This window comes from Bombus vancouverensis, chromosome 12 (genome assembly GCF_051014615.1).
Source record: "Bombus vancouverensis nearcticus chromosome 12, iyBomVanc1_principal, whole genome shotgun sequence".
Lineage (NCBI taxonomy): Eukaryota > Metazoa > Arthropoda > Insecta > Hymenoptera > Apidae > Bombus > Bombus vancouverensis.
In genome coordinates, this window is record NC_134922.1 from 9,680,818 (window position 1) to 9,706,364 (window position 25,547).

At 31.9% G+C, this 25,547-nt stretch overlaps 6 protein-coding genes across 10 annotated transcripts; 5 read left to right on the forward strand and 1 right to left on the reverse strand.

Annotated features, from left to right (window-relative positions):
* The first annotated feature begins 101 nt into the window (after positions 1-101).
* On the forward strand, positions 102-1,285 carry LOC117155521 (large ribosomal subunit protein eL22). The gene is made up of 4 exons (XM_033331581.2): positions 102-194; positions 459-599; positions 802-923; positions 1,065-1,285. The coding sequence occupies exons 1-4, from the start codon at positions 186-188 to the stop codon at positions 1,210-1,212; spliced, it is 420 nt and encodes a 139-aa protein (XP_033187472.1). The 5' UTR covers positions 102-185; the 3' UTR covers positions 1,213-1,285.
* Positions 1,286-1,973: 688 nt separating this feature from the next.
* On the forward strand, positions 1,974-4,156 carry Atg8a (GABA type A receptor-associated protein autophagy-related 8a). The gene is made up of 3 exons (XM_033331584.2): positions 1,974-2,401; positions 3,134-3,331; positions 3,420-4,156. The coding sequence occupies exons 1-3, from the start codon at positions 2,312-2,314 to the stop codon at positions 3,483-3,485; spliced, it is 354 nt and encodes a 117-aa protein (XP_033187475.1). The 5' UTR covers positions 1,974-2,311; the 3' UTR covers positions 3,486-4,156.
* Positions 4,157-4,591: 435 nt separating this feature from the next.
* Positions 4,592-6,678, forward strand: Amt (Ammonium transporter). The gene is made up of 10 exons (XM_033331567.2): positions 4,592-4,881; positions 4,943-5,100; positions 5,165-5,276; positions 5,355-5,560; positions 5,639-5,770; positions 5,851-5,946; positions 6,012-6,100; positions 6,186-6,275; positions 6,368-6,455; positions 6,518-6,678. Exons 1-10 carry the CDS (start codon positions 4,604-4,606, stop codon positions 6,676-6,678), a joined length of 1,410 nt encoding a protein of 469 aa, XP_033187458.2. The 5' UTR covers positions 4,592-4,603.
* Orc4 (origin recognition complex subunit 4) lies at positions 6,132-9,604 on the reverse strand. Of its 2 annotated transcripts, none has more exons than XM_076623566.1 (6): positions 9,474-9,604; positions 9,004-9,239; positions 8,597-8,923; positions 8,028-8,525; positions 7,808-7,960; positions 6,132-7,713 (listed from the first exon to the last, which is right to left on the reverse strand). In XM_076623566.1, exons 2-6 carry the CDS (start codon positions 9,217-9,219, stop codon positions 7,552-7,554), a joined length of 1,356 nt encoding a protein of 451 aa, XP_076479681.1. In that variant the 5' UTR covers positions 9,220-9,239; positions 9,474-9,604; the 3' UTR covers positions 6,132-7,551. The 2 variants fall into 2 exon arrangements, with proteins under 2 accessions (XP_076479681.1, XP_033187460.2); XM_033331569.2 differs by having other exon boundaries at positions 9,461-9,600.
* Position 9,605: 1 nt separating this feature from the next.
* Positions 9,606-11,105, forward strand: mdlc (RING finger protein mdlc). The gene is made up of 6 exons (XM_033331572.2): positions 9,606-9,737; positions 9,880-9,953; positions 10,072-10,275; positions 10,349-10,565; positions 10,648-10,840; positions 10,909-11,105. The coding sequence occupies exons 1-6, from the start codon at positions 9,626-9,628 to the stop codon at positions 11,084-11,086; spliced, it is 978 nt and encodes a 325-aa protein (XP_033187463.1). The 5' UTR covers positions 9,606-9,625; the 3' UTR covers positions 11,087-11,105.
* Positions 11,106-11,525: 420 nt separating this feature from the next.
* LOC117155384 (synaptic vesicle glycoprotein 2B) lies at positions 11,526-25,146 on the forward strand. Of its 4 annotated transcripts, none has more exons than XM_033331294.2 (11): positions 11,526-12,491; positions 16,604-16,886; positions 18,066-18,213; positions 18,288-18,468; positions 18,552-18,873; positions 18,972-19,130; positions 19,201-19,289; positions 19,531-19,695; positions 19,765-19,884; positions 19,962-20,345; positions 20,435-25,146. In XM_033331294.2, the coding sequence occupies exons 2-11, from the start codon at positions 16,620-16,622 to the stop codon at positions 20,613-20,615; spliced, it is 2,016 nt and encodes a 671-aa protein (XP_033187185.1). In that variant the 5' UTR covers positions 11,526-12,491; positions 16,604-16,619; the 3' UTR covers positions 20,616-25,146. The 4 variants fall into 4 exon arrangements, with proteins under 4 accessions (XP_033187185.1, XP_033187186.1, XP_033187183.1 ...); XM_033331295.2 differs by lacking the exon at positions 11,526-12,491 and adding an exon at positions 13,411-13,741; XM_033331292.2 differs by lacking the exon at positions 11,526-12,491 and adding an exon at positions 13,411-13,652.
* The last annotated feature ends 401 nt before the right edge of the window (positions 25,147-25,547 follow it).

Consider the following 25,547-nt stretch of genomic DNA (forward strand, 5'->3'; position numbering starts at 1 on the left):
CATTAAATATTGTGATCGAGAGATAAACAACACAATCGAATAAAAAATATTAAGGACAATTTTTTTTTTTAGAACATTTATCTAACCTCGAGGTTCCATTTGGAGCTGCTACGTTCATGACAGTAATGAAATGACCGTAGCGCCGCGTAGTGGTAGATTCTTCCATTTGTCGACCATTTGTAAACATGTCTCCAGTAAGTTTCCTCCTCTCGAAAAATATAAAAATAATTCGAAAACATTTAAAAATTTGCTAAAACTTCGTAGAACGTATAAAATAGTGTGCTGTGACCTTTCATCATAATACAATTTTATTTCCATTTTCGAAAAGATTACAAAGATATCGTTGGATATTGTAAACTTCCAACATAGACGTCTATCAGAGGCTAGCACATGTATCCACAACAAGCGTAATTTTTTAATTAAAAGAATCTTAAAACGAGGAATTATATATTTTTCAGCCAACGGCAAAGAAGTCTAAGGGACCGACCATAAAGAAACAGGCCCTTCGGGGTAAGGGTCAAAAGAAAAAGGTATCCCTTAAATTCACTATTGACTGTACTCATCCGGCAGAAGATAACATTATGGATGTAGCCAATTTTGTGAGTTTTCCTTAATTTTGTTCTCTATTTTTCACATTTTACTTCTTTCCTGAAATTCTTCGTATTTTTTTAATTCTAATCTCTATATAAATTTAATTATTCAGTGCGATCTTAATCTTATATTAACTTCACATTATCAGAGATGATGGGAATATTAAAATTGATAATGTTATGTGTAAGTAATATTGTTCTTTTTTTATAGGAAAAATATCTGCATGAAAGAATTAAGGTTGCAGGGAAGACAAACAATTTTGGTAACAGTGTAACCTTGGAAAGGGATAAGATGAAACTATCTGTTAATAGTGATACTGACTTCTCAAAGCGGTGAGTATCGTCCAGTATTTAAGAAAAATACTTGTAATTTAAAAAACCAACTTTCTATTAACATTAATGATTTGTGGGTTTTGCGTTATATTCTTACAAGATAACTGATATTTGCACTAATTTAATAACATGTCTATATAGATACCTTAAATATTTGACAAAAAAATATTTGAAAAAGAATAAACTGCGTGATTGGCTACGCGTTGTGTCGAAAGATAAAGAAACCTACGAGTTAAGGTACTTCCAAATTAACAGCCAAGAGGATGATGACGAAGAAGATGCAGAATAAAGTTTACTTTAATTCTATATGCAATTACAGAATTATCTGTACATATTTCTACAAATAAATAAAACAAAAAGTTTGTATTGCATTTTTTAAAAAATATAAAATCATACCATTCCTCAATTTCTCCGAAATTAATTTAATTCGACTTTATGAGTGCATTGAAAATCAATTTATTGGAAATGACACTGTAATAAATGCGAAATCGCACGTAACGTATACAATAAATCACGTATTCAATTATCAAAAAGAAAAAAAGAACTAAATTTATCATTACGTATGCGTTATAAATTCTTCATAATGTTGAGAATAAAAGATGCGTCACCAAACGCGTAGTAGTGAAAAACATGTCACTCTTTATTATTAACAGGCTCGTATCTATTTAAGGTTCAACTAGATCCCAGACAATTTGAATACTTTTGTTCACGGAAAATTTTAATTTTTTCATACAATTAATCTCCTAACTATAATTATAGTCAACGTTAATTCTAAAAGGAAGATACAAATTGTGAAAAGAATAAAAGATATAATTAAACAAATAATGTTACAAGTAATGAAGTTCCGCGAGAAACCGTCTTTTTTTTTCAAATACAGATGTTTGTACAAATGAACGAGAAATTTATTCGCAAATTTCGACAGTCCGATAATAAATTAATATAACCGTTTCGTTTTGAATGTATATCAAACGCTATCGTATAAAAGGAAAATTTCGTAGAGACGGTCCTGTTTTATGTATTAAACGAATCATTGAAATCATTCTCTATCTCACTAAACAGACATTGCGATAACACGTCAGAACTCACACAACTTGAATATACAAATTGCTAAGAGATATCGTCCAATTTCTAGATATATCTTTCGTCGAGTTTTCCAGTGGAAACCAGGGGACTATTTCACGTCCGCGTAGTGTGGAAAAGCAAATTGTAGTGCGCAGTGTAACTGACGCACGGTGATTGTTGTGACAGAAGTGGAGAAGAATATCATCGTATCGTCGTATTTCCAGTTCAGAATCATCGTATGAGTCGATAGGAAAAAGATTTTGATAACCCTAGAGAAGAAACGATTTTATTAAAGTGCACGGGTCTCGTGCAAGCGTGCGAGAACGATGAAGTTTCATTACAAGGAGAAACACTCTTTTGAAAGAAGGAAGGTCGAGGGTGAAAAAATTCGACGAAAATATCCCGAAAGGGTTCCCGTGAGTATCCCTCCTCGAAAAAGTTAACCATTTGGTCAATGGAAACAAATTTATTTCCCTTCTAATACAGAGAGATTGCATCATTTCGAAAAACCATTAATTCATCGTGATTAAGATTATTCTTTTACGAGCAACTAGACTACTGTAATTCGTCGCTAATCGATTCGTTCCGTATCCCGAGAATTTCCTGGTCTGAAATGAACCAAGGTCGACTTTCTACGTTGTAAACTCTTTTATTTCGAGACGAAATATTTTTTCGCTCGATCAGGACGCTAACGATTAAATTCACCATTCGTGTCGAATTTCTTTGTGCACTCGCCTTGCAATTGCTCAAGTCTATTGATCGTACTACGCTCTTACTTATAATTTTCAAATGATAAAAATCAAACGAAAGGGAAAGTATTTTCCCCATTTCGCCGTTTCCCTGAAATTTTTACATGTCGACAAACTTCGTTTACACGCATAGAACGAACATTGAAAATGTAGACCAACTGTTGTTACTTTGAAAACTTGGATAAATGTCAAATTTATGTGATATCAAATGTGGATTTAAGAATGGCTTCTTATCTTGACAATGGGCCAAAGTTTGAAACATTTTCCTTTGAGTTTGAAACAAAGTTTGAGATTTTCCTTTTATTAAAATATAACTGAATTTGCAATTAAAATTAATGATTTACGCATTTCATTGTATTATTTCGTAAATGATATTGATAAAAAATTTATATTTCCTAGGTTATCGTTGAGAAGGCTCCAAAAGCTAAAATTAGTGATTTGGATAAACAAAAATATCTAGTACCATCTGATTTGACTGTGGGACAATTTTACTTTTTAATCCGTAAACGAATTCACTTACGTCCAGAAGATGCTCTCTTCTTCTTTGTGAACAACATTATTCCTCCAACAAGTGCTACCATGGGATCTCTTTATGCGGTAATTATATAATTCAAACTTCATTCTAGACATAGATAAACATTTATTACATTTGTAATATTTATATTGTGATTTGTATTTTTCATAGGAACATCATGAAGAAGATTTTTTCCTCTATATAGCATACAGCGATGAGAATGTGTATGGACACTAATTCACAAATATAAAGAAGACAACATCCAAACAAAAGAGCAGACAGAAATTTGCCATCTACAATAACGTAGTCCTTTTAGAAGCTTTTGGAAGTGTTAACAAAATTACATCTTTAAATTATTTTGAATGAAAATTAAAATTCTAGCACTGTATACTAATTTAAGCTTGCTTCCTTAAGATAAATTGGACACGTTCGTCTGCCAAATATACGAACGTACTTTTTTGATTCCGTCACTCACCGCTAATTGAAGAAGTTTAGGAATTCAAGATACAAAGATCATAGTTATGTTATATGATTTTTTAATGCATAAAAAATTGAAAAATCATTAAAAACGAAAAACTTTCTTAATGTTAAGAAGAATAATTAACTTCATAATTGTTATAAAAATATATTTACATGCTTTAATAATTATTTAAAAGTTGCTAATATTTAGAATGGTCTTATGATGAATTTATAATTCTGTGTAGTTGTTTTATGTGACAAATTTTTTTTATTTAGGCTAGTATTCTATTTGCATGTTTCATTATAATTTGACCATAAAAAAAAAAAAAAAATTAAAAGAACTTGCTGAACATATGGTGAAGTGAAAATTTGTTATAATAATGAATAATATAATGTAACAGTAAATTTGTTGGCTGGATGTGGGTCAATAAAAAAATTATAAAAGTAAATTTTGTTAATACATAATTGTTTCCCTATCGAAAAAATTCATCCATTTTGACAGTATGAAAGTACAAATTCACGATATCAGAAGAAAACTATTGAAACCGCAACTCGTTCATAGTTAATATGTTTTCGTCGTGGTTCGTTCATTTTTAACATGTTTTTCTTTGAAGTACTGCATTCTGGGACGATCAAATAGAAAATAACATCTAGTTAATGCCATTCTCTTGGTGAGAGAAGTCTTGAACTAATATGGAAATGGGAAATTATGAAACAAATATTACAAACACTTCAACTGTAAAAAGATATTTGGCTTCTGCATATAATTTGAATCAAGAAGATAGTAATTGGATTGTGACGAATTCCTTTATAATTTTCACTATGCAAACGGGTAAAGTTCTAGATTAAAACACAAGAAATATAAAGATTAATTTTTTGTTTATTCAGGTTTTGGTATGTTAGAATCTGGGTGTGTCTCTTTAAAAAATGAAGTCAACATTATGATGAAGAATGTGGTCGACATAGTACTCGGCGGTTTAACTTATTGGGTATTTGGTTTCGCAACGAGTTTCGGAACAAGCAAGTTTAATAATCCTTTTATTGGCATTGGAGATTTTTTAATAGATCCTTCAATAGAGGACGTATTGATGGGTCCAAAATGTGCTGCATTTTTATTCCAATTAAGCTTTGCAACCACTTCAACAACCATTGTTAGTGGTGCCATGGCTGAACGGTAATTATATAAAATAATCTATAAAGCTTTTTAACTCTAATTGAATATTACATGATTACAGATGCAATTTCAAAGCATACTGTTTATTTTCCTTTTTAAATACAATTGTATACTGCGTACCAGCAGGATGGATATGGGGTGATCAAGGTTTCTTGAAAAAAATGGGTGCTGTTGATATTGCTGGTTCTGGGGTAGTGCATCTTGTTGGTGGTACCTCTGGTAAAGTATTAACATCTTTTGAGATAACTTGTTAATCAATACCTAAGATATTAATTTATAATAGCACTTGCTTGTGCCCTTATGTTGGGACCAAGGGTAGGCAGATATGACAATGGAATTGATCCATTGCCTCTTGGATGTCCAGTCAATGCTATCATGGGCTTATTTGTACTTTGGTAAAATAAATAATTAGTTGTTGCCTATTTACAGATGTAGATTATCAGATATATATTAATATACAAAAATTGTATAAGGTGGGGCTGGTTAGCATTTAACAGTGGTAGCACATATGGTGTCAGTGGACAAAGATGGCAATATGCAGCAAAAGCAGCAGTTTGCACTATGCTAGCAAGTATGGGGGGTGGTTTAGTTGGGCTAGGCTTCAGTTTAAATGGCCCAGATAAGATTGACATTCTAAGTCAAATAAATGGCATTCTTGGTTCACTGGTTGCTATTACAGGTGAATTTCAGTACAAGTACTTTTAAGTATTCAATAAGATATTTACTACCTTAACAATAACTTTACAAAGTCAGTTAGGTGGCTGTTTCCTTTTCAGAACCTGGGAGGCCATAATTGTCGGAATGATTGGTGCTCTTATCACATGTTTTACCATGCCCCTCTTTGACAAAATGCATATTGATGATCCTGTTGGAGCCAGTGCTACACATGGTTTTAGTTTTCCTTTCTAATTTTACTACTTTATTTTCTATTAATTTCTCATTTTATTGACCAGTTTTCCTTTCATGTAGGTGCAAGTGGAATTTGGGGTATTTTTGCTATAGGTTTATTTGCAGATAATCCGTATCCTCTTGATACTACCAGTGGAAGAAAAGGATTATTCAAAGGTTTGCAATCATAAATTTGTCTTATGAAATGATCAAATTCCACAGAGATATTTTTCTGCTTATAGGAGGAGGAGGATATTTGTTAGGCGTGCAATGTTTAGTAATTTTATGCCTAACACTTTGGAGCTTCACAGTATCTATTATTTTGCTATGGGTAAATTGTATCAAATATTATTCAAAATATGTTTTCTTACAAACAAAATCCGTTGTTTAATTTTTGACGTTTTACATTTTTCTAGTTTATAAATAAAATTATACCAATAAGAATGAGTGTTCATGATGAGCTTCTAGGTGCAGATTTAGTAGAACATAGAATACGACACCCACAGGTTTTTATTATAACTATTACATATATACTTCATAGCTAAAAAATTGTATACATTATAAAATTGGTTATGCATAGTAGCATTATATCTTTTAGGTAGGAATAAGTAGAGCCATGTCTGCTCTTCGACCAGCTTCACAAAAGCACGAATTAAATAGCGTACATCCTGTAGGAATTAATCCTGGTAAGATGCATTTGAGTTAAAATATCATTGCTCGATTAATTACGCAAGTTAATTTGCAATAGGTCACGATTCATACATTCAAAAATATAATCGTAAAAATCGTCTGAAGTATGGAAAACAACTTCTACTTGGGAGAAAGTTATCGAAGAGTCCTAAACTAAGTACGATTACCGATACTACATTGACCAATAAAAATAAGCCGAACTTCGCTTGGATAGATTAGTGTTTCCTAATGCTTACCAACATTGTATAACGATAGCAGATTTATTAGAAACATATAAATGTATTCACGTACACGTTATAACGCTTTTACACAGTACTGTTACATCATACAATGTACAGGCAATCTATGATAAATAATTAAAATCTTACATAACTACATGAATGAATATTATAGATGTTATCATATAGGGAACAATCCTGTTGAAAGATCACAGACACTGTAACTACATAGAATATCCTGATTAATAGCATGGCACCTAAATAGAAGTCTCTTTTATTATAAGTTCCAGATAAAATATTGTTATGAAAAATTATTTGTTGTCTTCATTTATCAAGGACGTAATATTGGACGTTTTTTATGCTATGATAGGCAGGAATTGCTTTTTGAAGACTGTATTACAGAGATGTATTACATAGACATCAAGAAAATAATATCTAATTGTTTTCACCTTGTTCAATGTTATTAAATATTAAATTTATATATACTCTTATGCTAATCTCATACTACTAAATGCAAACTACCCTTTTGCCATGATAGCATGTGATCTAATTAGATACCATAGTTGTTTTTAGAAAAATCGCTTGATATTTTTTTAATAGTAAATACACTAGTATGCATAGTTTCTTATATATGTAAAAACATATACTTTTGAAATGAATACATATGTAAGACACTTACACAAAATATTGCATAAGAAACAAACTGCTGCTTCTTTAAAATAAATAATTATAGTAAAAAAAATGTGTTTTAAAAAATACAAATCTCATACTTATTCTATAAAATACTCATTTGTTGGTTAAAATTGCAAATGAGTGATGCATTACAAATGCAAAATTCTTTAGCACCTGCAATTTTATAAATAATCCATAATGATTACATGTTAGTTACTGCCCATTGACATATCTCTGTTGGTAATCCAGAATAATTTTTTACAGCTTCTATAACTTGTTGTGAGGTGAGTACGAATTTATAATATTGATACTCTTTCTCAACTTTTGAATTCATACCACTCACTGGCAATAAAAACTCCAACTTCTGTGAAAATATGCATGGTTTTGAAAATGATAAGCTACTTGGATAATACAAGAACAACATTGTTTTACTCCTATTTTGTTATTACAACCCTTACCTTAATATGTTCAAATGCTTTCATAATAACAGGCCTTTGAACAGTTTGTATAGAAGAATTTTGATTAGCAAATTTTATATAACGATTATAAATTGCTTCAAAATTAAATGGCTCTCCATCATAAATTTCTGTTTCATGTTTCATTGAAATTATCTAGAATAATAGCATGTTTGTCAAAAATACATCCTATACCAAGGAGGAGAGCAATAAATACACTTACTAAACACATTTCTAATACAGACAACCCCTCAAGCATTAGTACTTTGTCATCTTGAGAAAACATCTTACTTGCTTCTACAAAATCATTTACATCTAGTCTTTGATGCTTCTCTGACAATGTAGAAACAGCTATTGCTAAAAAGTTTCTAAAACTTCTTTCACTAACATCAATTTGGTACAGTCTTTTTAACAGATTCACCATAGTAGTATTACTAACTAAACCTTTTATGTATTCATTCCACACAGATCCAAACTGTGGATCTATTGTACAATCTTCATATTGATATTCTATCCTATTTACATTCTCATCATCAGGAAGACTTAAAAGATGTCGAAAAAGTTCTAAACGATCATCAAAAGCAGATGTTGGTTGTTCTGAAGATGATATGTCTCCAGGGAACAAAAATATTTGCCGATGAGAAAATCTTGATTTAACTCTTTTTTCTAAGAGTTCTATAACATCTAATCTACAAGTCATTCCAATTACACATATGGGTGCCTGAAGAGATGAACATTCAATTGATATTCAACTCAATCCTAAATCAATACAAAACTCTACTTTACACTTACTTGTGCAGATTGAGCAATATCAAACAAGTTATACAACAGAGTTTGATTGTGGTGTTGGCAAAACAAGTCAAACTCATCTAGTATGAAAACAACTGGTTTAGAACGTTTCTTATCACCTGATTTTAAGCAATCAAGCAGAAAAGTTAAATTTTCAGCAAATGAGCCAAAAACTTTATCACCAACCACATTTTCTAATTGCATTTGACGTGTAGCATCTTTCAAAGCCAACCGATCATCAGTATGAACAAGACCATGAAGATTCACTATCAATGCATTCTCTTTAAAACTTTTTACATACGACAATTCTTTTAAAATACTGTTTATCAACTATAAAAAAGTAAAGATCTATATAAAGGAAATACTAAAAAGTGATGATTTTCTAATGAAATTAATAATAGAAAACATACTGTTGTTTTTCCACTACCCCTAGGTCCAATCAACAAAGCAGAATTACTTTCACCCATATCCACTGTTCTTTTTAACAGTTCTAATATATGCATTCTTTCTTTAACGTGATGCCTGAACTTTGTTTCAGGACACATAATCTTACGTTTTAAATACTTCCTGGTTAACAATATCATATTGTCTTGAAAATCAATTGCCATATTTTTTTTCTTATTCATATTAGTTTCTCTAAAACGCGCTAAAAATTTACAGTTAATTTTTAGTTAAATTTCTTTTTCTATAAATTAAGTTATGATGAAACAACAAGTTCCTATTTATGTTATCCATGAAATTATTTTATTCATAATTTCATTTATATTACAGTTTCGTATAGATTTGAGGTAGATTTTGACAATCTACGGCATCTCTGATTAGCCAAATATAACCTATTAATTTTTTAGCGAAAGATATGTACAATACCTTCAGAACGTACTTATTCAAGGGTTGAACTCAGTTAAATAAACTCGTTATCGACTGGTCAAACTGAGAATCGAAATAGTATTTTCACAGATTTTTAAAATATTCGTAAAATATTAAATCTTGAAATTATAGAGACATTTGGACGAAGTTGTTTACAAAACAAATATGGAAGACGCAGAATCTACAACAGACAAGAAAAACTGCACGTTTTTATTTAAAAGGAGAAAAATTCGGAGCACTGCAGCTAGAAAACGGAAAACAGCGAATGATGAAGATGGTAAGTACGTTTAAAGAACATCAGATTTTTGTCCTAGCGTCCCAATAGATTGTAATTTCATTATATAAACTCGATTAGTATTATCTATAGGTTATGTTCAGTACCCATAAATAATAACATATTTTTCTTAATTTTTAAATAGAGAGTAGCGAAGATGAAACTACAGTGGTCAAAAAGGAAAAGAAACAGGATGATAATAATCCTATGAAACAAAGTGTAAATATTAGATAGAATCATGTAATGGTTGCTTTTAATTATTAGATAAATTATAATGTGCAATGAAATTCAAGTGTTAACAAAAATGGGAACTTGTTGTAAATACAGCATTTTACAGACTAATACGAAGAAATTAAAGGACCAACGGCATATTGATAACAATAGTAGCGATGATGAAAGCGTTACAGTGTCTTACAAGAGTTCTAAAACTCCTATGCCAGCAGGACCAAGCGATCAAGGAGCAACAGCAATCTTAGAAACAGAAACAGAGAAGGACAAAGATGCTCAAGCTCTGTTTGAGAAAGCTCAGAAAATAAATGAAGTAAATAGAAAAATACAATACAAAAATATCCAAGGGTAGAACAATATCATAGAAGACAATCTGTCTGTTTTAGGAATTGGAAGGAAAAGAGGATGATAAGATTTATAGAGGCTTGAATAATTATGCTCAATATTATAAGAAGAAAGATACAGCTGCTGGAAATGCTTCCAGTGGTATGGTTCGCAAAGGACCAATCAGAGCACCATCTAATCTTAGAGCAACTGTTAGGTGGGATTATCAGCCAGACATATGTAAAGATTATAAAGAAACTGGTTTTTGTGGCTTTGGAGGTAAACAGACCGAAAATCTTTGCTATTAAAACATCTATTATTTACTCTATTATGTACTTATTTCATTCCATTTCAATTTCAGATAGCTGTAAATTTCTTCATGACCGGTCGGATTACAAATTAGGTTGGCAGCTAGAAAGAGAAGCTGCCACAGGAGAATATAATAATAGCGGTGACGAAGATGATAAAAAATACGAAATCGACAGCGACGAAGAAACGTTACCGTTCAAATGTTTTATTTGCCGAAGTAGTTTTACAGACCCCATCGTTACAAAGTATATATCAAAATTCTATCTTCTAAATCAGTTAGATGTAGAATGTGTGAAACGAATTTTCCTTTCAGGTGCAAACATTATTTCTGCGAGAAATGTGCTTTAGAACACTACAAGAAAAGTACAAGGTGTTACATATGCAATGTGCAGACGAACGGCGTATTCAATCCAGCCAAGGAGCTAATCACACGGACGAAGATGGAAGAGAAAGCAAAATCTGTTGAGGACGATGAAATTTCTGATGATTAATAAAATATATATTTTTTGACATAGTAGTATATATTTCTTACCGAGTGATTGCAATTTTTTATGTATAAATTATAAGCGAAAAAGGATTGATCTATATATATATATATATATATATATGCCATACTCAGCTAAAAAAATTTTGTTTCTGTTTAATTTTAAACCCATTCATGAAAAATAATATACTTGAAAATCCATGCTTTAAAAAAATAATATGTTTCAATATTTTAATCATAACTGGAGGAAAAAATTGAAAGAAATATATTTATATAAACATAGATGGATAGTAGATAGGTCGACAACCCTTGCTAGTAAAGGGTCTAGATTTGGAAGACCTCAGTGTATGAGCCATTCCACAAACACTCGTCGAGTTGACGTCGAACAAGAATCGAGGGGAGGTATAGTGGTGGTTTCGCTATATAGAGCGAAGGTGATTCTAGCTGCTCGTAGTTGTTCCCTCAATCGATACACGCGCAGTGTTGTTTGTCTCATACTGTGGAAATGTTACCGAAGCTACTTGTTTTTTACGGGCATCGAAGAAACGTCTAACACCAGGATGCAAATATTACGAAACCATTCTAACGGGATATTAAACGGGATATTAAAGTTGTAAAACGAATCATTATCGCGAGAAAGGTTCGAGGGGTTCTCGTATCAGCGACTTGCCGTCCTATCATTGATTTCTAAGACATAAACGTCGCGCGCAAAAAAACGGAGGTTTTTAACGTAACATGATTTTTTTATAAATTCACAAACATAATATAAAAGTGTGGATTTTTCATAATTAATTATAGATTCAAAAGATTAAATTAACGTGAATTTTTTCCTGTGGGAGAAATAGAGCTAATATCAGTGGCCGAGGCAATGCTACATTAATCAAATACTACCAGATTGTAATTGAATTACAGTCAGTCGAATTCGTGCAAGTGATCCATTTTGAACTAAATGAAACTCGAATTAGACACTAATATTATTTCAACCACCGTTTGGTATCAGGACGTTCCTAGGACACATCATCGTACTATACAGTGATACGAACATGACGAGGAATCGTACTTTACACGCATAATGTTGTGGTATACGCGGTAAACAGCTGTTGTCACAGTTTCTTCAGAGACAACTGATACAAAAATACCGATAGCGGCTTCCATTTCAAACCTACGAATATTTTATCGTGCAACCGTGAAGCGAGTGTATATCGCAGGTCCATCGTCTTTAACGAATGAACAATTGGTTTGATCTTATGTAAAATCGATAAGTGGACGATCAACGACCAATGTTTTGGATTCAATGTCATCCGTGTTAATTGTCGTTGCACAGCGGTTAGGAAATCGAGTGATGGAGAAACTAGCCGGTAAAAGGAACGTGCGGAAGGAGTTAAATTTCGCGGAAATCTTCTATTAACCAGGTAATACGACAAAGAGTGCTACACCGTTGAAATGAGTTATTTTAATGTACGAACACCTAGTCGGGTTCTCATTGAAATTTACATACGTAGACATGCATGACAAAAAATATACATCGCGAATTCTGTACACTGTACACGTACAGTGAGTTACAAAATTATTCGAGAATGTTACAAAAGTGTAGAAAATAATAAGAAAACAAAAGAGATTTCAATACTTGGGCATACATAATACGTTTCCTTATTTGGAAATATAGTAATTTGACTCTGATTGTGAGACAACAAACAGAGAAACGTGTTATAATAATTTTATACCTATTTCCACGTCGTAAAATCGTTGATACGCTTTATAAAAGTTATTACTCTGATAAAATGAATGTTTGCTAAAATACACTTTTTGTCTTACAACTTCACCGTTTTTTTTTCTATTTAGTATTGATCTTACTATTGTTTCCTAAATAATCATCTCTGATCTCATTTGAGTAAACAAAAAGAATTGGCAATGTTTAAATTCCTAAAACAAGAAATTATGCATAACAATAAGACTTTTGTCACACATTGTGTGAAGATATCGTGTTTATGCCAGAAACGTATAATTGGGTCTAAAATGACCGAAAGAAACACAGTGGAATCAAATATCAAACCTATTACACCATTTCTCAGTTCTCAATCATTCTTAAATCTAACGCTTCAGGTAGACTATTTACTAATTTGTGATAATCATAACAATAATTTTCCCACTATTTTGGATTTGTGCGAGTAAATTTCTGACTCGCTGTATCCCCTAATCACCAATTAAATACGATTACTGTCGACATATTTATCTCTGTGCGTATCATGGCAATTTATGTATGTTGCGCACGGACGACGACGTATCCATGCGAATATTAAAGCAAACCGAGTAGGGTGCTTACAGCAGTCAGAGACTGGCCGCGCGATATCCGACGAGATTCGCGAAATTTTCTGTCATGCGTCATAAGTGCTACAGAAATTCAACGAGTGCTGGTTGGAATACGTCGCCAGACGGCCACGGCTTCTGTTTCCTATCCGTTGGGAACCAACACGATATTCGCGTAATCGTAACAGTCGATCTTACACTGCTAGAATTCGTGTTAGGAAACATTTGGATGACATTAGTCCGTTCAGCAGAAAATATATGCGTATGTACGTGTGCATGTCATGTAACAAAGGGGCTTACGATCTAATCTAGGATTTCAAAAAAGAGAAGGAGCTTTTCCATATTTTCTTCATCGGTGAGGAAATCGAACGTTTCATTTAACAAAGTTTTACATTTTTCTTTTAGAGGCCAATTAGAAGCGAATGTTTTTAGAAATATGCCAGAGAAAAATTGCATTTTTATTAATTATTCATCTTAGAAATATTCGTTTTCAAGGAGGTTTTCGAAGAAGAAGTAATTCATTGAATTTAAAATTAGTTTTAACAAAGACAAATACACTTGTCGTTTAGTTACTTAATAACTAATAGCTTGCGAAGAATCTTGTTTCGCATTATGAATCTTGGAGGAGCTTGTTTCATAAAGAATATATCAAAATTTAAAAGCTGTTTTACCGAGCGCAAATACATTTATCGTTTAATTAATAAATAATTAATGGCCTGTGGGGAAAATTGTTTACTAATTGTTGGTGGTAGAAATAAATTGTTTCGGATGGTTTTGTAATACACTTGCGTTTAAAATCAGTTTTACCGAAGACAAATACATCGATCGTTGATTGATTATTTATTAAAGTACAGTATTAAGCACACGCAACAGAGCATAAAGGAATTAAAAGAAGAATTTTCAGATGTGTCTCTTAATTTGTTTGAAATCCTTGTATCTGTTTCGTTTTTATGCAATTCACACACGGTATGTAAGTTGAACGTACGTATAGATAGATATGGCTTGTTTTATCATGAAAGTGTTGACAAATATTTACCTTTCTCGAACATTTCGTAATTTGATTGACAAGTAGTGTTCGTTAACTTCCTACTGCATCGAACGTTTTATTACATAGAATTTCGTAATAGGAATATTTTCTCGTGATAATTGTAACTTGCTAGATGTTTAATAAGCACCAAACATACGGTATCAAAGGTATAAAAGAATGCTATTATCTGATAAATTTCGAACGATTAAGTATAGGAGAACGAACAAATATCGCGTGTATTATACATATTCCGTATTCTCATTGACGTTTATTACGTGATTGTTCCATGTCTGAACACGATGTAGCACGATCAACGAAAATTATAAATTTATGTCCTATGTAAGTTTCAACGATGGAAGTTATAGACGATTAGATCTATATACGCGTATGAATATTTCAACTGTCTCGATTTGTAGAACCACTAAAAATAATTCAGTTGGAAAATGATATAAATGTAGCTATAAATGTAACGTGTGATTTTTTTAAGTCCACATGGTATTATCGAGCTTTGATTTTAATATCGTAGTTGTACGAAAGGAAATTCCAAAGTTTTTAACAACATTTTCTTCTACTTCAGTGAAATGAAGTACTAAAAGTACTCAATTATGGAACATCTTTTCATATCTAAAGCATCTGATTCTACAAAATGATATTTAATTGCACATCGTTGCTATAAATTAAGTTACCTTGTTTACATTCTTCACGTTACTTAATTTTAATTTTAGTTAGTTTAATTTACTTAGTTTTAATTTTTTAATTATTTAATTCTCCACAATGTTCGATCCTTCGTTCGTTCGTCACTTATAGGATTACCTTCTTTTTTAAATCCCTCGACTATACTAAAATCAAAAATACGTATTGATATTCCATACATTCAAATTTCTACACTCGCAGATTTTGCCAAATGTTTCCCTCTTTTTGTTTCTATCAATTAATCATCTATCGGCGAGGAAAGTGAATGAAAATAAGAGAAGGAGAAGTAAACGCGTGGTAGGGGAGATATATCGCTGTGCTGGAAAAAAGAGATAAGGGGGGAAAAAGCGAGAAAAATGTCAAAGAAGAGATACAAAAGGTTGCGGAAACGTAGACTCCATTATAGTTAACAATGCCCACCTCGTCGACGTTGATGCAAGGTTGACATGTGTAGTTGTGTATATTTAAATAAAGCTACGTGCAGTGCAGACCCTATCAGCGAGCGTTATTCGTAGGCGTGCATCTGATCGACTTGTATGAGTGAACACGAATCGATAAATTAGCGTGTCGACGTATGTGTTTGATGACACGTTCCGAACCCGTCTAACCGTGATAATAAATGCCTACGAAAAATGCATGCTTCGATGCCGACCTTTAATGACGTCGTCATCATTGACGCAGGATCAACATTATTACGTATAAATAAGATTTTTCTAACGTCTTCGAAAGCCTTTCTTTACGTCAGACGAACATCCTTTTAGCATTATGAAACTGTGAAAGTTGTAGTATCTCATTCCTGTATGCATTAACGTGTTTTTCAGAAGAAAGAGGAGGTCCTCCATATTCTATAGAATTGTTAATAATTAATTTTAAAAAGAACACCAGGACAACTATTTTCGACGTTAATACTAGTACTAATATGTAGTGATTTTTCGTAGTAATTTTATAGATTTGCGACAATAATTTTTAAGGACTTTTCATGATATTTATTAAGTATATAGGTAAATGTGTTTCCCTTGCGTTATTTGTATTTTTCCATTCAGACTTGTGGTCATAAGTATTAGGATACCTATTGTTTAAATTCATTGAAAATGAAATTGAAAAATTCAACGAGTGAAAAGCATTCAATTATTACTAAACACCAATAGGTGTTCTAATGCAGTTCTAACAGTGTTCATTTCATTATAACCTTTTGGTACAAGTTTTATACTTTAGTCGCTGATAGATCTAATGTTAATGGTAATCTAGATAAACTGCTAATGTCTATGCATTTACAGAAAACTTTCAATGCAAAATGTATAGAATGCACATAACATATAAAAATATCTAAAACATAGTATTTATCTGAAATTTTCTGCTTAAATTCCATTTCTTCATTTATGTTTATAAATACCGAAATCAGTCGAAAGTAATCTAAAAACTTGTAATAAATGCTATAATAAATTCATACGTTTGTTGTTGTTTACGTGAAGTAATAGGCCGTTGACGATGTTGCAGATGGTTTGTGGCAGTGATGCCCTCGTCGGAGGAGGAAAGCCAGTGGCTCGTTGGCAGCGGGGGTGGACCCGCATCTTCCAGCGGTGGCACGATATCCGGAACTGGAGAACGCACGTTGACCAGTAGAGGAGGATTATACACTGAGGAGATGACGTCTCAATCGACGAATACTAACACCGCAGGTGCGAACGCGGGTTCAGCCGATTCTGCTGAGCATGATCTCATTGACTCAACCACCGATGCAACGCTTTTAGCACAGTTTCACGAAGACGCTATCAAACAGGTATATACGATTTTACTTCCACTTTTTCTCATTTACATTACTTTGAATAATTCGTTGTTCGAACATTGTGAACTTATCCTTTAACGTTTATCGAATCAGATTTATGTTAACCGTATTTTTTCATGATTAATATCGATCTTGTTTCGATATTATCGTAAAGTCCTTGAAGGAAATATAACAATTCGAGAATCATAGTTGGATAATAGCGTCTATGTTGAAATGAAAAATCGAAATCATTTCGAGTGAACGTTATGTTGATTATACAATTTTTTATTAAATTCTCGTTTTAAAGCCTTCTTTCTCGAGAAAGAAGAATCTATGATAGATAAGTTGCATCACTGATTCATAATCTTAGAGTGTCTATCTCCAATTACAAGACATTTAATGCAATTTTGTTCGTACAATATTAAATTAGCGCTGTGTTCACACTTCACTTCACGTATTAACGATAGCAAGCAATCTTATCCATATTGTAAGCGATAGAATTAATAAAAAATCACGAAGTTCGAAGAGTTTCGCCACCAATTGCTCTGGAAACTTCTACGTAACTAAAATTTGAATTACAATCGTAAGCATATTGCGATTATCGAAAGATATCGAAGCATCGATTATCGATTAATCAATTTTTAGAATATTTTTTCCAAAGTACGAAGCGTAGTTACAGGCCAATGAGCTCATACAAATTTGAAATCTGTATGTACATTGGCTGCTGCATCTTTTTCGACATATCGAAATAAAATATTAAACTTTGGTTAATCGAACAACAAAAACATAACCTATAGTAAATGGCGTCCTTTTTAGCCAAGTTAATTTCTTTAGCTGTTTAATTACCCTTTCACTGCCAGTGTTTAAAACTTTTTTAGAGTTTCAACATGGATGAAGTTTTAGATGAATCGATTGTAAAGACAAAATATGAGTCGAAAGAGATACCGGGCTATCTGAATGATTTCCCAGTAAATACATTTGTTTTCCATAATTTATTTGGAGGTTACACCTATATTTTAATCAATTGTAGATATTTCAATTTATATATTATTTATGTTATTCAAATGAATTTAATAAACAATAGTACAAAATAACTGCCTATTTATTGTATTGTACATTGTTTAGTAATATTTATATATTGTCATTTGTGTCATTCCTGTATAATTAACTACTAAAATGTTAATTATTTTTCAGGCTGGTGTTGGTTACTTCCAAGTATTGGCTGCTCTGTGCACAGGCTTGAGTCTTGCAGCAGATACTGTAGAATTTTTTGTTGTACCATATATTTTGCCAAGTGCAGAGGTTGAACTATGTATTGAAGATAATGAAAAAGGATGGCTCAGTTAGTTTTTATTTTTACCCCTTCTTACAATGTATGTGCTTCTAGATAAATATCCTCACATCTTTTTATTTTAGGCAATATTACATTAATGGGCCTTGCACTAGGAGGATTATTTTGGGGTGGCTTAGGAGATAGGATTGGTAGACGGAGATCTTTATTGTCTGCAATGTCTGTTCATGCTTTATTTAGTGGTGTAGCCACTTTTATGCCAACTTATGGAACATTTATGTGTGCTAGATTTTGTTCCGCAATTGGGTAAGGAATTCCTATCTTTTTTTTTTTATTTAGGTGTACTTTAAGATTATTTGAAATGAACTGTATATCTTATTTCACTACAGAGTAGGGGGATCTTTACCACTAGCATTTGCATATCTAGCAGAATGTTGTCCAAGATTAAGCAGGAGTAGATGGATTGGTTTATTAGTGGCAGCAGGAGCACTGGGAGGTGTATATGCAGCTCTTCTAGCATGGGCAGTGGTTCCTACAACTGGAGAAATGGTAGTTCTTGAAAACAAAGAACACTTCAGTGCTTGGCATCGCTTCCTTTTACTTTGTTGTTTACCCGCATTATGCTCTACTATCGGGCTCATTTTCCTACCAGAAAGTACAAGATATTTGGTAGAAGCAGGCAGAGATGTAGAAGCAATGATGGTTTACCAGGTATTTTTTTATATCTATGTATAAAATAGGTATATGTAATAAGAGATAAGCAATGTAATAAGATAAAAAAGTTGATTGAAACTGATGCATTTTTTTAGAAAATATACAAAAAGAATACCACGCGGAAAGGTGCAACAGGTGCACAATATCAACTTTCTGAATTAGAGCTTCCAACTAAAAGGCCTCGTGGTTTGGCACCTCCATCTCCTACTAATCATACTAGTGTTTTGGCTGATATAATTTATTCTATTGAAGTGGTATGAATATCTGTATATTTTTTTATCTTACATCTTTGGAAACTAATATTAATTTTTATTGAATTTCTAGTTTTGGAATTCCTTCCTGGAATTATTTGTATCACCTCATTTGCGCGTCACGATAGTGCTTATAATTATTTGGTCAACTGTATCATTCGGGTATGTATTTTCATTAAACATGTCAGTAATTGTTTGTTTTATAATATTGTAGTATCGTAAATACTGCTGTTAATTCGTTTATCATCCCCTAGCAACCCCCTTGTCTTTTGTCTTAGCCCCATATCTCTTGTCTTAACCCCTCTACGCACATGCTCAGCAACCGCTTGTTTATAATTCGCACCTCAGCAACCACTTGTTTACAATATCATACTACGATACTACAATGTCATGATTACTTTAGACTATATGGCCTTATGGTGTGGTGTCCTGAGTATCTCAAACTTATACGCGCCACGGAATATAAAGCTCACACAATAAAAATTTTCGGGAAAGAATATAAAAATCAAACATTCAATGGCTCTTTAGAGAATTGTCAATACAAAGATTCGACATTTTTAAATTGCAAGTAAGTAGTTATGAAAAAAGTTTGTGACATAATACTGAACTAAATTGTATATGAGCATTTGTGTTTCAGATTCACGAAAATGGTATTCAGTCACGTAGATTTCGATAACTGTACTTTTCAATCTGTAGAATTCAGTAGCATAAAGTCTAGTAAAACTCATTTTACAGACAGTGTTATTGTACACTCGAAGTATGTATTCAGAATGTTACTATTTAACAACAGTACTCCTTTCTTGATATAAAATAATGATTGTCTATGGCTTTTAGATTTGTAGATACAGATCTATCCGCACAAGTCTTTACGAGATGTAAGTTGGAAAATAATACGGAATTAAGTTTAAGCGGTCCCTGCCCGACTCTCGATTTGGATTATAACATTTACATAGAAGAAGCTTTACATGGTCATCTCGTTGCTCAATTGGCCTTCGTGCCTGCTGCTGTTTTAGCAGGATTAGCACTCACTGTGCTTGAACGGCCAAAAATGATTGGTATTTCATTATTCCTCTCATCAGTAGCTACTCTGTGTTTAATTCTAGTGGGCACAAATAGTTCTGCAGTGCTTGGCTTCGAAGGTGGTTTTATGGCAGTGTTTGCTATTGCTTGGACGTCTCTTACCTTGGTTACAGTTGAGAGCTTCCCTACTCATTTAAGGTAAATTTCGTTTTGATTATTATTTCATTCAAATAAAATATATATTTAAATAAAAAATGAACTAATAGTAAGATATATCGATTTTATAGGTGTACTGGTTTCGGTTTTATAGCAGGTGTTATAAGGCTATGTGGTTTAATAGGAACTACATCTTATAAAACTTTAGTTGGCGCACCTCTAGTTGCGCCTGCACTGTTAACTGCATTACCGTTATTAGTAGCTAGTGTCGCAACATTCAAATTGCCTCACACGCATACAGTTTTTTTATAAGGATTGCGAGTAAGTGGGAAAAACGCAGATGCCGTATAAAAGACGTTTTTAATTTGTATTTTAATGGATCACTTGTGAACTGCGCTAATGTTTTTATTCAATATTTTCACATGATACGGAAAATCTCGTGATTCGTTATGAAATCCAAAAGTTCGGTTTCTATCAGAAACGCTTGGACGAAAATTATATAAGGTGAAACGTCCTGGACAAGTGCAAACTTTTGAATTTGCAAATTTAACAACTAATGCTTTTCTTTCGAAGTGCGCCTTCGTACAAAGTGACATATCCTAAACTAGTAAATGGAACGATAAATCGTGGTTTACACAAATATTTGATTATTTAAAGCGCACAGATGTTAAAGAGTAGCCGTCTCGTATGCTAGGATATGGACTTTCTACAAGATTTTAATACATGTGTTTTAAGCGATGACAAAGGTTATTGTTATAGCAGAAAGATCTTAGGAAAAAAGACAAAGGACGTACGGAGATTTAATATTTAAATCATGTTACATGAAACCTCATGTAGATCTTGTATTCCGAGATTTCACTCCATCTAATTTCAAAGCCATTATACGACTCATTTTCTATAGAAAAGAAGTCGTAAGATGCACATATGTTTATAAAGCTATTTTAATAAGGCAATAGCCATGAAACGTGTCAATTGTAATGGATGTTAAGAGTGGAAGTTGTCATCCATACTGATACGTCAACACATAACAAGAAAATTAAACACTAAATAATTTTGCTTACTAAAAATGCATTTGAATATTCAGAATAGAAAAATATGGAATGTTATTCATAGTGCATAGATCTTACTTTTGTTTATAATTAGATTAGAGAGATTATGCATGATCCCAAAATTATTACATTCTAAGCAATTCGATCGAGAAAGTTTGCCAAGGACAGTATCGTGGAAATTTTTATATTTACTATTGCTGTATACGCTTTTGCCATTTGAGAAATTAAATATATATGTATACATATATATTCTAAGGAGGTAGATAGGGAACCTCGAATTAAATAATATTAAATTCTTTCTACTGTAAAGGGAAAATAATCGAAGAAAGACATATTCGGTACTTTTGCTTTTCAACAAGATCAAGCAGCTTACATTCACTCTAGACGCTAGACTCGGCTAAGAGGCATTATCCATGTAATTCATGTAAATGCTGCCGTTCGAATCTTAAATTCCCTCAAACTGAAGACTTTGAACTCGAGAGATAGAAGCTTTAGCTTCGTTTATTATAAATCCGAGAGATTATCGCCTCTAGTCAACTTTTAATCATCTTTAAGCTTACAAAATACGAATAAACTATAAAAAGAAAAATGCGTCAATCTTTCTAACACTTGTAACCGAAGTAGATGACATTATTTTCTACAAAATCATGAATGTACACTGATATCATCTTAATTGTAAAGATCGCTAATTACATTTTGCAAATACTTGGCTAGAATTTTACTGTCATTGCGGGAGAACGACCGTGATGACATGCCAAAGCTGAAAAAAATACTGGTTCCTCAGAACGGATAACTATTTTTAGGCAATAAGAACATAAAATAAGTTTTATCACTATTGAGATATCTCAATCTTATCGAAACTTAAAATATATTACTAAATATTTAAGGAAGTTTATTAGTGAGATAAATACAAACTGCTGTTGGCAAACTTAATCATATAAAAATCTACGTCCCATCATGGTTAGTGAATTTTTCATATCAAATTGTTGGCATCTAATTTAAAAACACCAAAAAAAAAGATGTTAATGTTATGAATCAAGCGCTATAGCTATATCGTCATTTAACAAGAAGTAGAAACGTGCGCAAATTAAAATTGTTTTATTACTCGCACAAGTTTTCGTATAACAATCCTATCTTTTATCACGAAGCAACAACGTGGTAATTTTAGTGTCTACAAGTATTGCTGCTCGTTCCTACTTCTGCAAATTGTATTTGTGAACTTGACAGTGAAACGAGCCTGTGCTGGCATTGCAGTGCATAAAATTAATTACTCGTATGAATAGAATAATTTTTTGCATTTGAAACAGTAGACTTATGTTCATAGAATTAAATGTTTTTAACGTCTTTGATTTTGAGGCGATATAATATCAAAGTTAGTAGATTTGTAACTGATTATCATAGAAGGTTTCCAAAGAAATCTTTGTTAAAAAAGCTTGTCAGCACATACGGTTTCATATGATTAAATCTATACTGCTACACTATTAAATTCATCATCGCCCGTAGATAATATATTTTAATCGACATATCACTTATGAACGAGCACTTTAGATTCGTAGGCTTTAATTAGACTATCAACTAAACGTATTTAGAAATGTGTACCAGGAATCGTAATGATGAAATTTCAAGTCGGTAAAATAGCGGTATACGTATACAAGGAAACTGCTAAATAGTCATTGAAAGTTGAGGATTTCTTTTAGCGAATACGATTGATTATTAGTACACGGATTGATTATCAGCGGATCGAACAATGTAATTGCGTTAGATTGTGTTTTAACATGGAAAATACTCGTGAAAGTTATTCGAGTGATATTTAGTGCAATGTTGTATCGTTAAGTATAATTATTATTTTTATCTTGTTGGATAACTGCACAAGCATGAGCGAATGTTTTCCTTATTTTATTATATATGGAGAACTGACTTTGTGAAAAATTAATTAGTAAGATATCCAGTCTTTTAATTACTGCATTACATTATGCAGAGATATTATATCATCAGTGTACAGTGTTTTCTTCTGTACTCGGTAGTATATTTTACATTAGATATTTTATCCCCTTATTTTATTTTATACAGACTGAAAATAAGGATCAGTTGATAATCGCCGTATCTTTTGTTTGTTTTTACAACATAGACTGTTTTTTAACCTTTAAATGTGTAATATTTAATTAATTAGAAAGACATAAATATATCGTCCAGTGATAGAAAGGAAGACATTCAAATTCTTCAAGACTTAATTCTGGTTGCGCTTTCTATCAATTTCTACGACATTTTAATAAGCACTTGATTTTGTTTCAGAATAAAACAATTGCAATCTTTATTTTCACTTTCCAAAAAAGACATTCATCGTACTAAATTGCAAATTATAATATTTATATGTAGCGTTTTTAATCTATACCTGTTTTGCATAACTCATTAATGTTTTCACAATTGGTTTGTTGGTCGCATATGAACAATTTCAGTCATTATTATGAATGAAAGATAATATCCATCAAATTATGCAACCAGTACTTAAAAAAAGTAAATTACAATACACTATTTGCTAACACCTTGACTCATTAAGAAATATTAATTTGAAACAGTAGCGAGAGTATTACGTGCTAGAACATCTGTTTGAACACTTATATAGAACATTCAGTCGATTTAATAGAGACTGTTAATTATAAGATAGACTCAAAATAATGAAGTAACTTTTCCCTTAAACATTTGAGCAATTGCATTAAAAATTTATTCTTTTTCTATGCTTTAGTACATTCACAAAAGAGAAACAATTCTTTCCTTTTTTAGTATGAGTAAAAGTATTTAATCTTTTGTATACGAAACATTGTAATATTCGAATTGCTGTTTTTGGAAATTACACGAACCTAAGTTGGAGAAGTCATTTGCATATTTTTTAAAGACATTTCTGATAGTTTCTGCGACAGTGGCTGCGATTTTTTGAGTAGCTTTTTTTCGAGGGACCCAACAACAGAATGTAATAGAATAGAATGAGTCGATGCTTTGTACGAGATACGTATGCGGAATTAATAATGAATCGATTAATTGGTATTACAGCAATACATATGTAAAAAAGAAAAAAAAAACAATTGTTGAAACGGTCGCAATTATAGTTTAAAGTATATATATATATTTATCTCGCAATACTTTTAGAACACTCATTTTACGACAAAAATTTGTATATAATTTGTAAGAAAAAAATCGACATTCTCTTGCAAATTTCATGGCAATATGTAGTAAATTATTCGTAATATTAACTGTCATAATAATTATCATTGTTATTAATGTCATGTATGGCTCAGGCACTTCAATTCAATTCGATCTCTCGAATCAACATAACTTGCATAATTAAAAAAAGGACACCAGGTTTCGAGAGAACTTCAATATTATTTTTTTTATAATATCGACGAACATAGATATGTTTAGAATTATTTAAAGGAATCATAAAGGAAGTATTCGAAAAAAAGATGCGAGCAGTTGCAATTCGAAAATCGAATTGGACAGTATCCAGATACTATGTATGTATATGTATGTCTTTTATTCTACTGTAATTCTATCAGAATTGACCGAAGTATTCAAAAATAGTCGAACATGGAAATCCAAATTCATCATATCCTGTACTCGCTCAGCTTTTTAAGTTAGTAAAAAATATATTTGAAGCGATCGGAGTGAATTTATTACCAATATGTGTGTGTTAACCTTCTACTTATTAAGTTTCTTTTGTTATTATATCAACAATTCAATAAATAAGAGAATAGACGACGGGAACAGATGAAGTAAGTTCATCGATTTGTTCAATCATATTTATTGAGTGATTACTTACCTCATAATTGCGAGGATTCTTTCTTTAATTTTTCAGGCGATTTTAAACTATACAAAAGTTGGCGGGAGATTGTAACTATAGTTGTTGCTGATCCGCCATTTGTATCGATGAAAAAAGGTAAAGAATCGATATGTCGGTATAGAGAATATTTTCTTCTTTATCGACGGCAAGTTTTGAAGAAAGTCATTTATCAATTAATTTTATTAATAATAATTTTTTGATTCTCCCACAAAACAAATATGGAGGATTATTAAAACACATAAATGTATCATACGTCGTGGCTAATTAATAAGGTACAAATAATTATTCTTTTACAAACAAGACAAACGTATAATGCAGAACAATAGTTTATACTTTAAGTAATCATTAGTTAGAAACCAG

Bases quoted from the DNA above. Each gene is read 5' to 3' on its own strand.
- LOC117155521 (XM_033331581.2), top strand. The intron at 600-801 runs GTGAGTTTTCCT...CTTTTTTTATAG, and splicing joins TTATGGATGTAGCCAATTTT to GAAAAATATCTGCATGAAAG. The intron at 924-1,064 runs GTGAGTATCGTC...ATGTCTATATAG, and splicing joins GATACTGACTTCTCAAAGCG to ATACCTTAAATATTTGACAA.
- Atg8a (XM_033331584.2), top strand. From the start codon at position 2,312: ATGAAGTTTCATTACAAGGAGAAACACTCTTTTGAAAGAAGGAAGGTC. The intron at 2,402-3,133 runs GTGAGTATCCCT...TATATTTCCTAG, and splicing joins AATATCCCGAAAGGGTTCCC to GTTATCGTTGAGAAGGCTCC. The intron at 3,332-3,419 runs GTAATTATATAA...TATTTTTCATAG, and splicing joins CCATGGGATCTCTTTATGCG to GAACATCATGAAGAAGATTT.
- Amt (XM_033331567.2), top strand. From the start codon at position 4,604: ATGTTAGAATCTGGGTGTGTCTCTTTAAAAAATGAAGTCAACATTATG. The intron at 5,101-5,164 runs GTAAAGTATTAA...AATTTATAATAG, and splicing joins TCTTGTTGGTGGTACCTCTG to CACTTGCTTGTGCCCTTATG. The intron at 5,561-5,638 runs GTGAATTTCAGT...AAAGTCAGTTAG, and splicing joins TTCACTGGTTGCTATTACAG to GTGGCTGTTTCCTTTTCAGA.
- Orc4 (XM_076623566.1), bottom strand. From the start codon at position 9,219: ATGAATAAGAAAAAAAATATGGCAATTGATTTTCAAGACAATATGATA. The intron at 7,961-8,027 runs GTAAGTGTATTT...CTATTATTCTAG, and splicing joins CTGTATTAGAAATGTGTTTA to ATAATTTCAATGAAACATGA. The intron at 7,714-7,807 runs GTAAGGGTTGTA...ATATTTTCACAG, and splicing joins AAGCATTTGAACATATTAAG to AAGTTGGAGTTTTTATTGCC.
- mdlc (XM_033331572.2), top strand. From the start codon at position 9,626: ATGGAAGACGCAGAATCTACAACAGACAAGAAAAACTGCACGTTTTTA. The intron at 9,738-9,879 runs GTAAGTACGTTT...ATTTTTAAATAG, and splicing joins AACAGCGAATGATGAAGATG to AGAGTAGCGAAGATGAAACT. The intron at 10,841-10,908 runs GTATATATCAAA...TTTTCCTTTCAG, and splicing joins ACAGACCCCATCGTTACAAA to GTGCAAACATTATTTCTGCG.
- LOC117155384 (XM_033331292.2), top strand. The intron at 16,887-18,065 runs GTATATACGATT...ATTATTTTTCAG, and splicing joins ACGAAGACGCTATCAAACAG to GCTGGTGTTGGTTACTTCCA. The intron at 18,874-18,971 runs GTATTTTTTTAT...GCATTTTTTTAG, and splicing joins AAGCAATGATGGTTTACCAG to AAAATATACAAAAAGAATAC.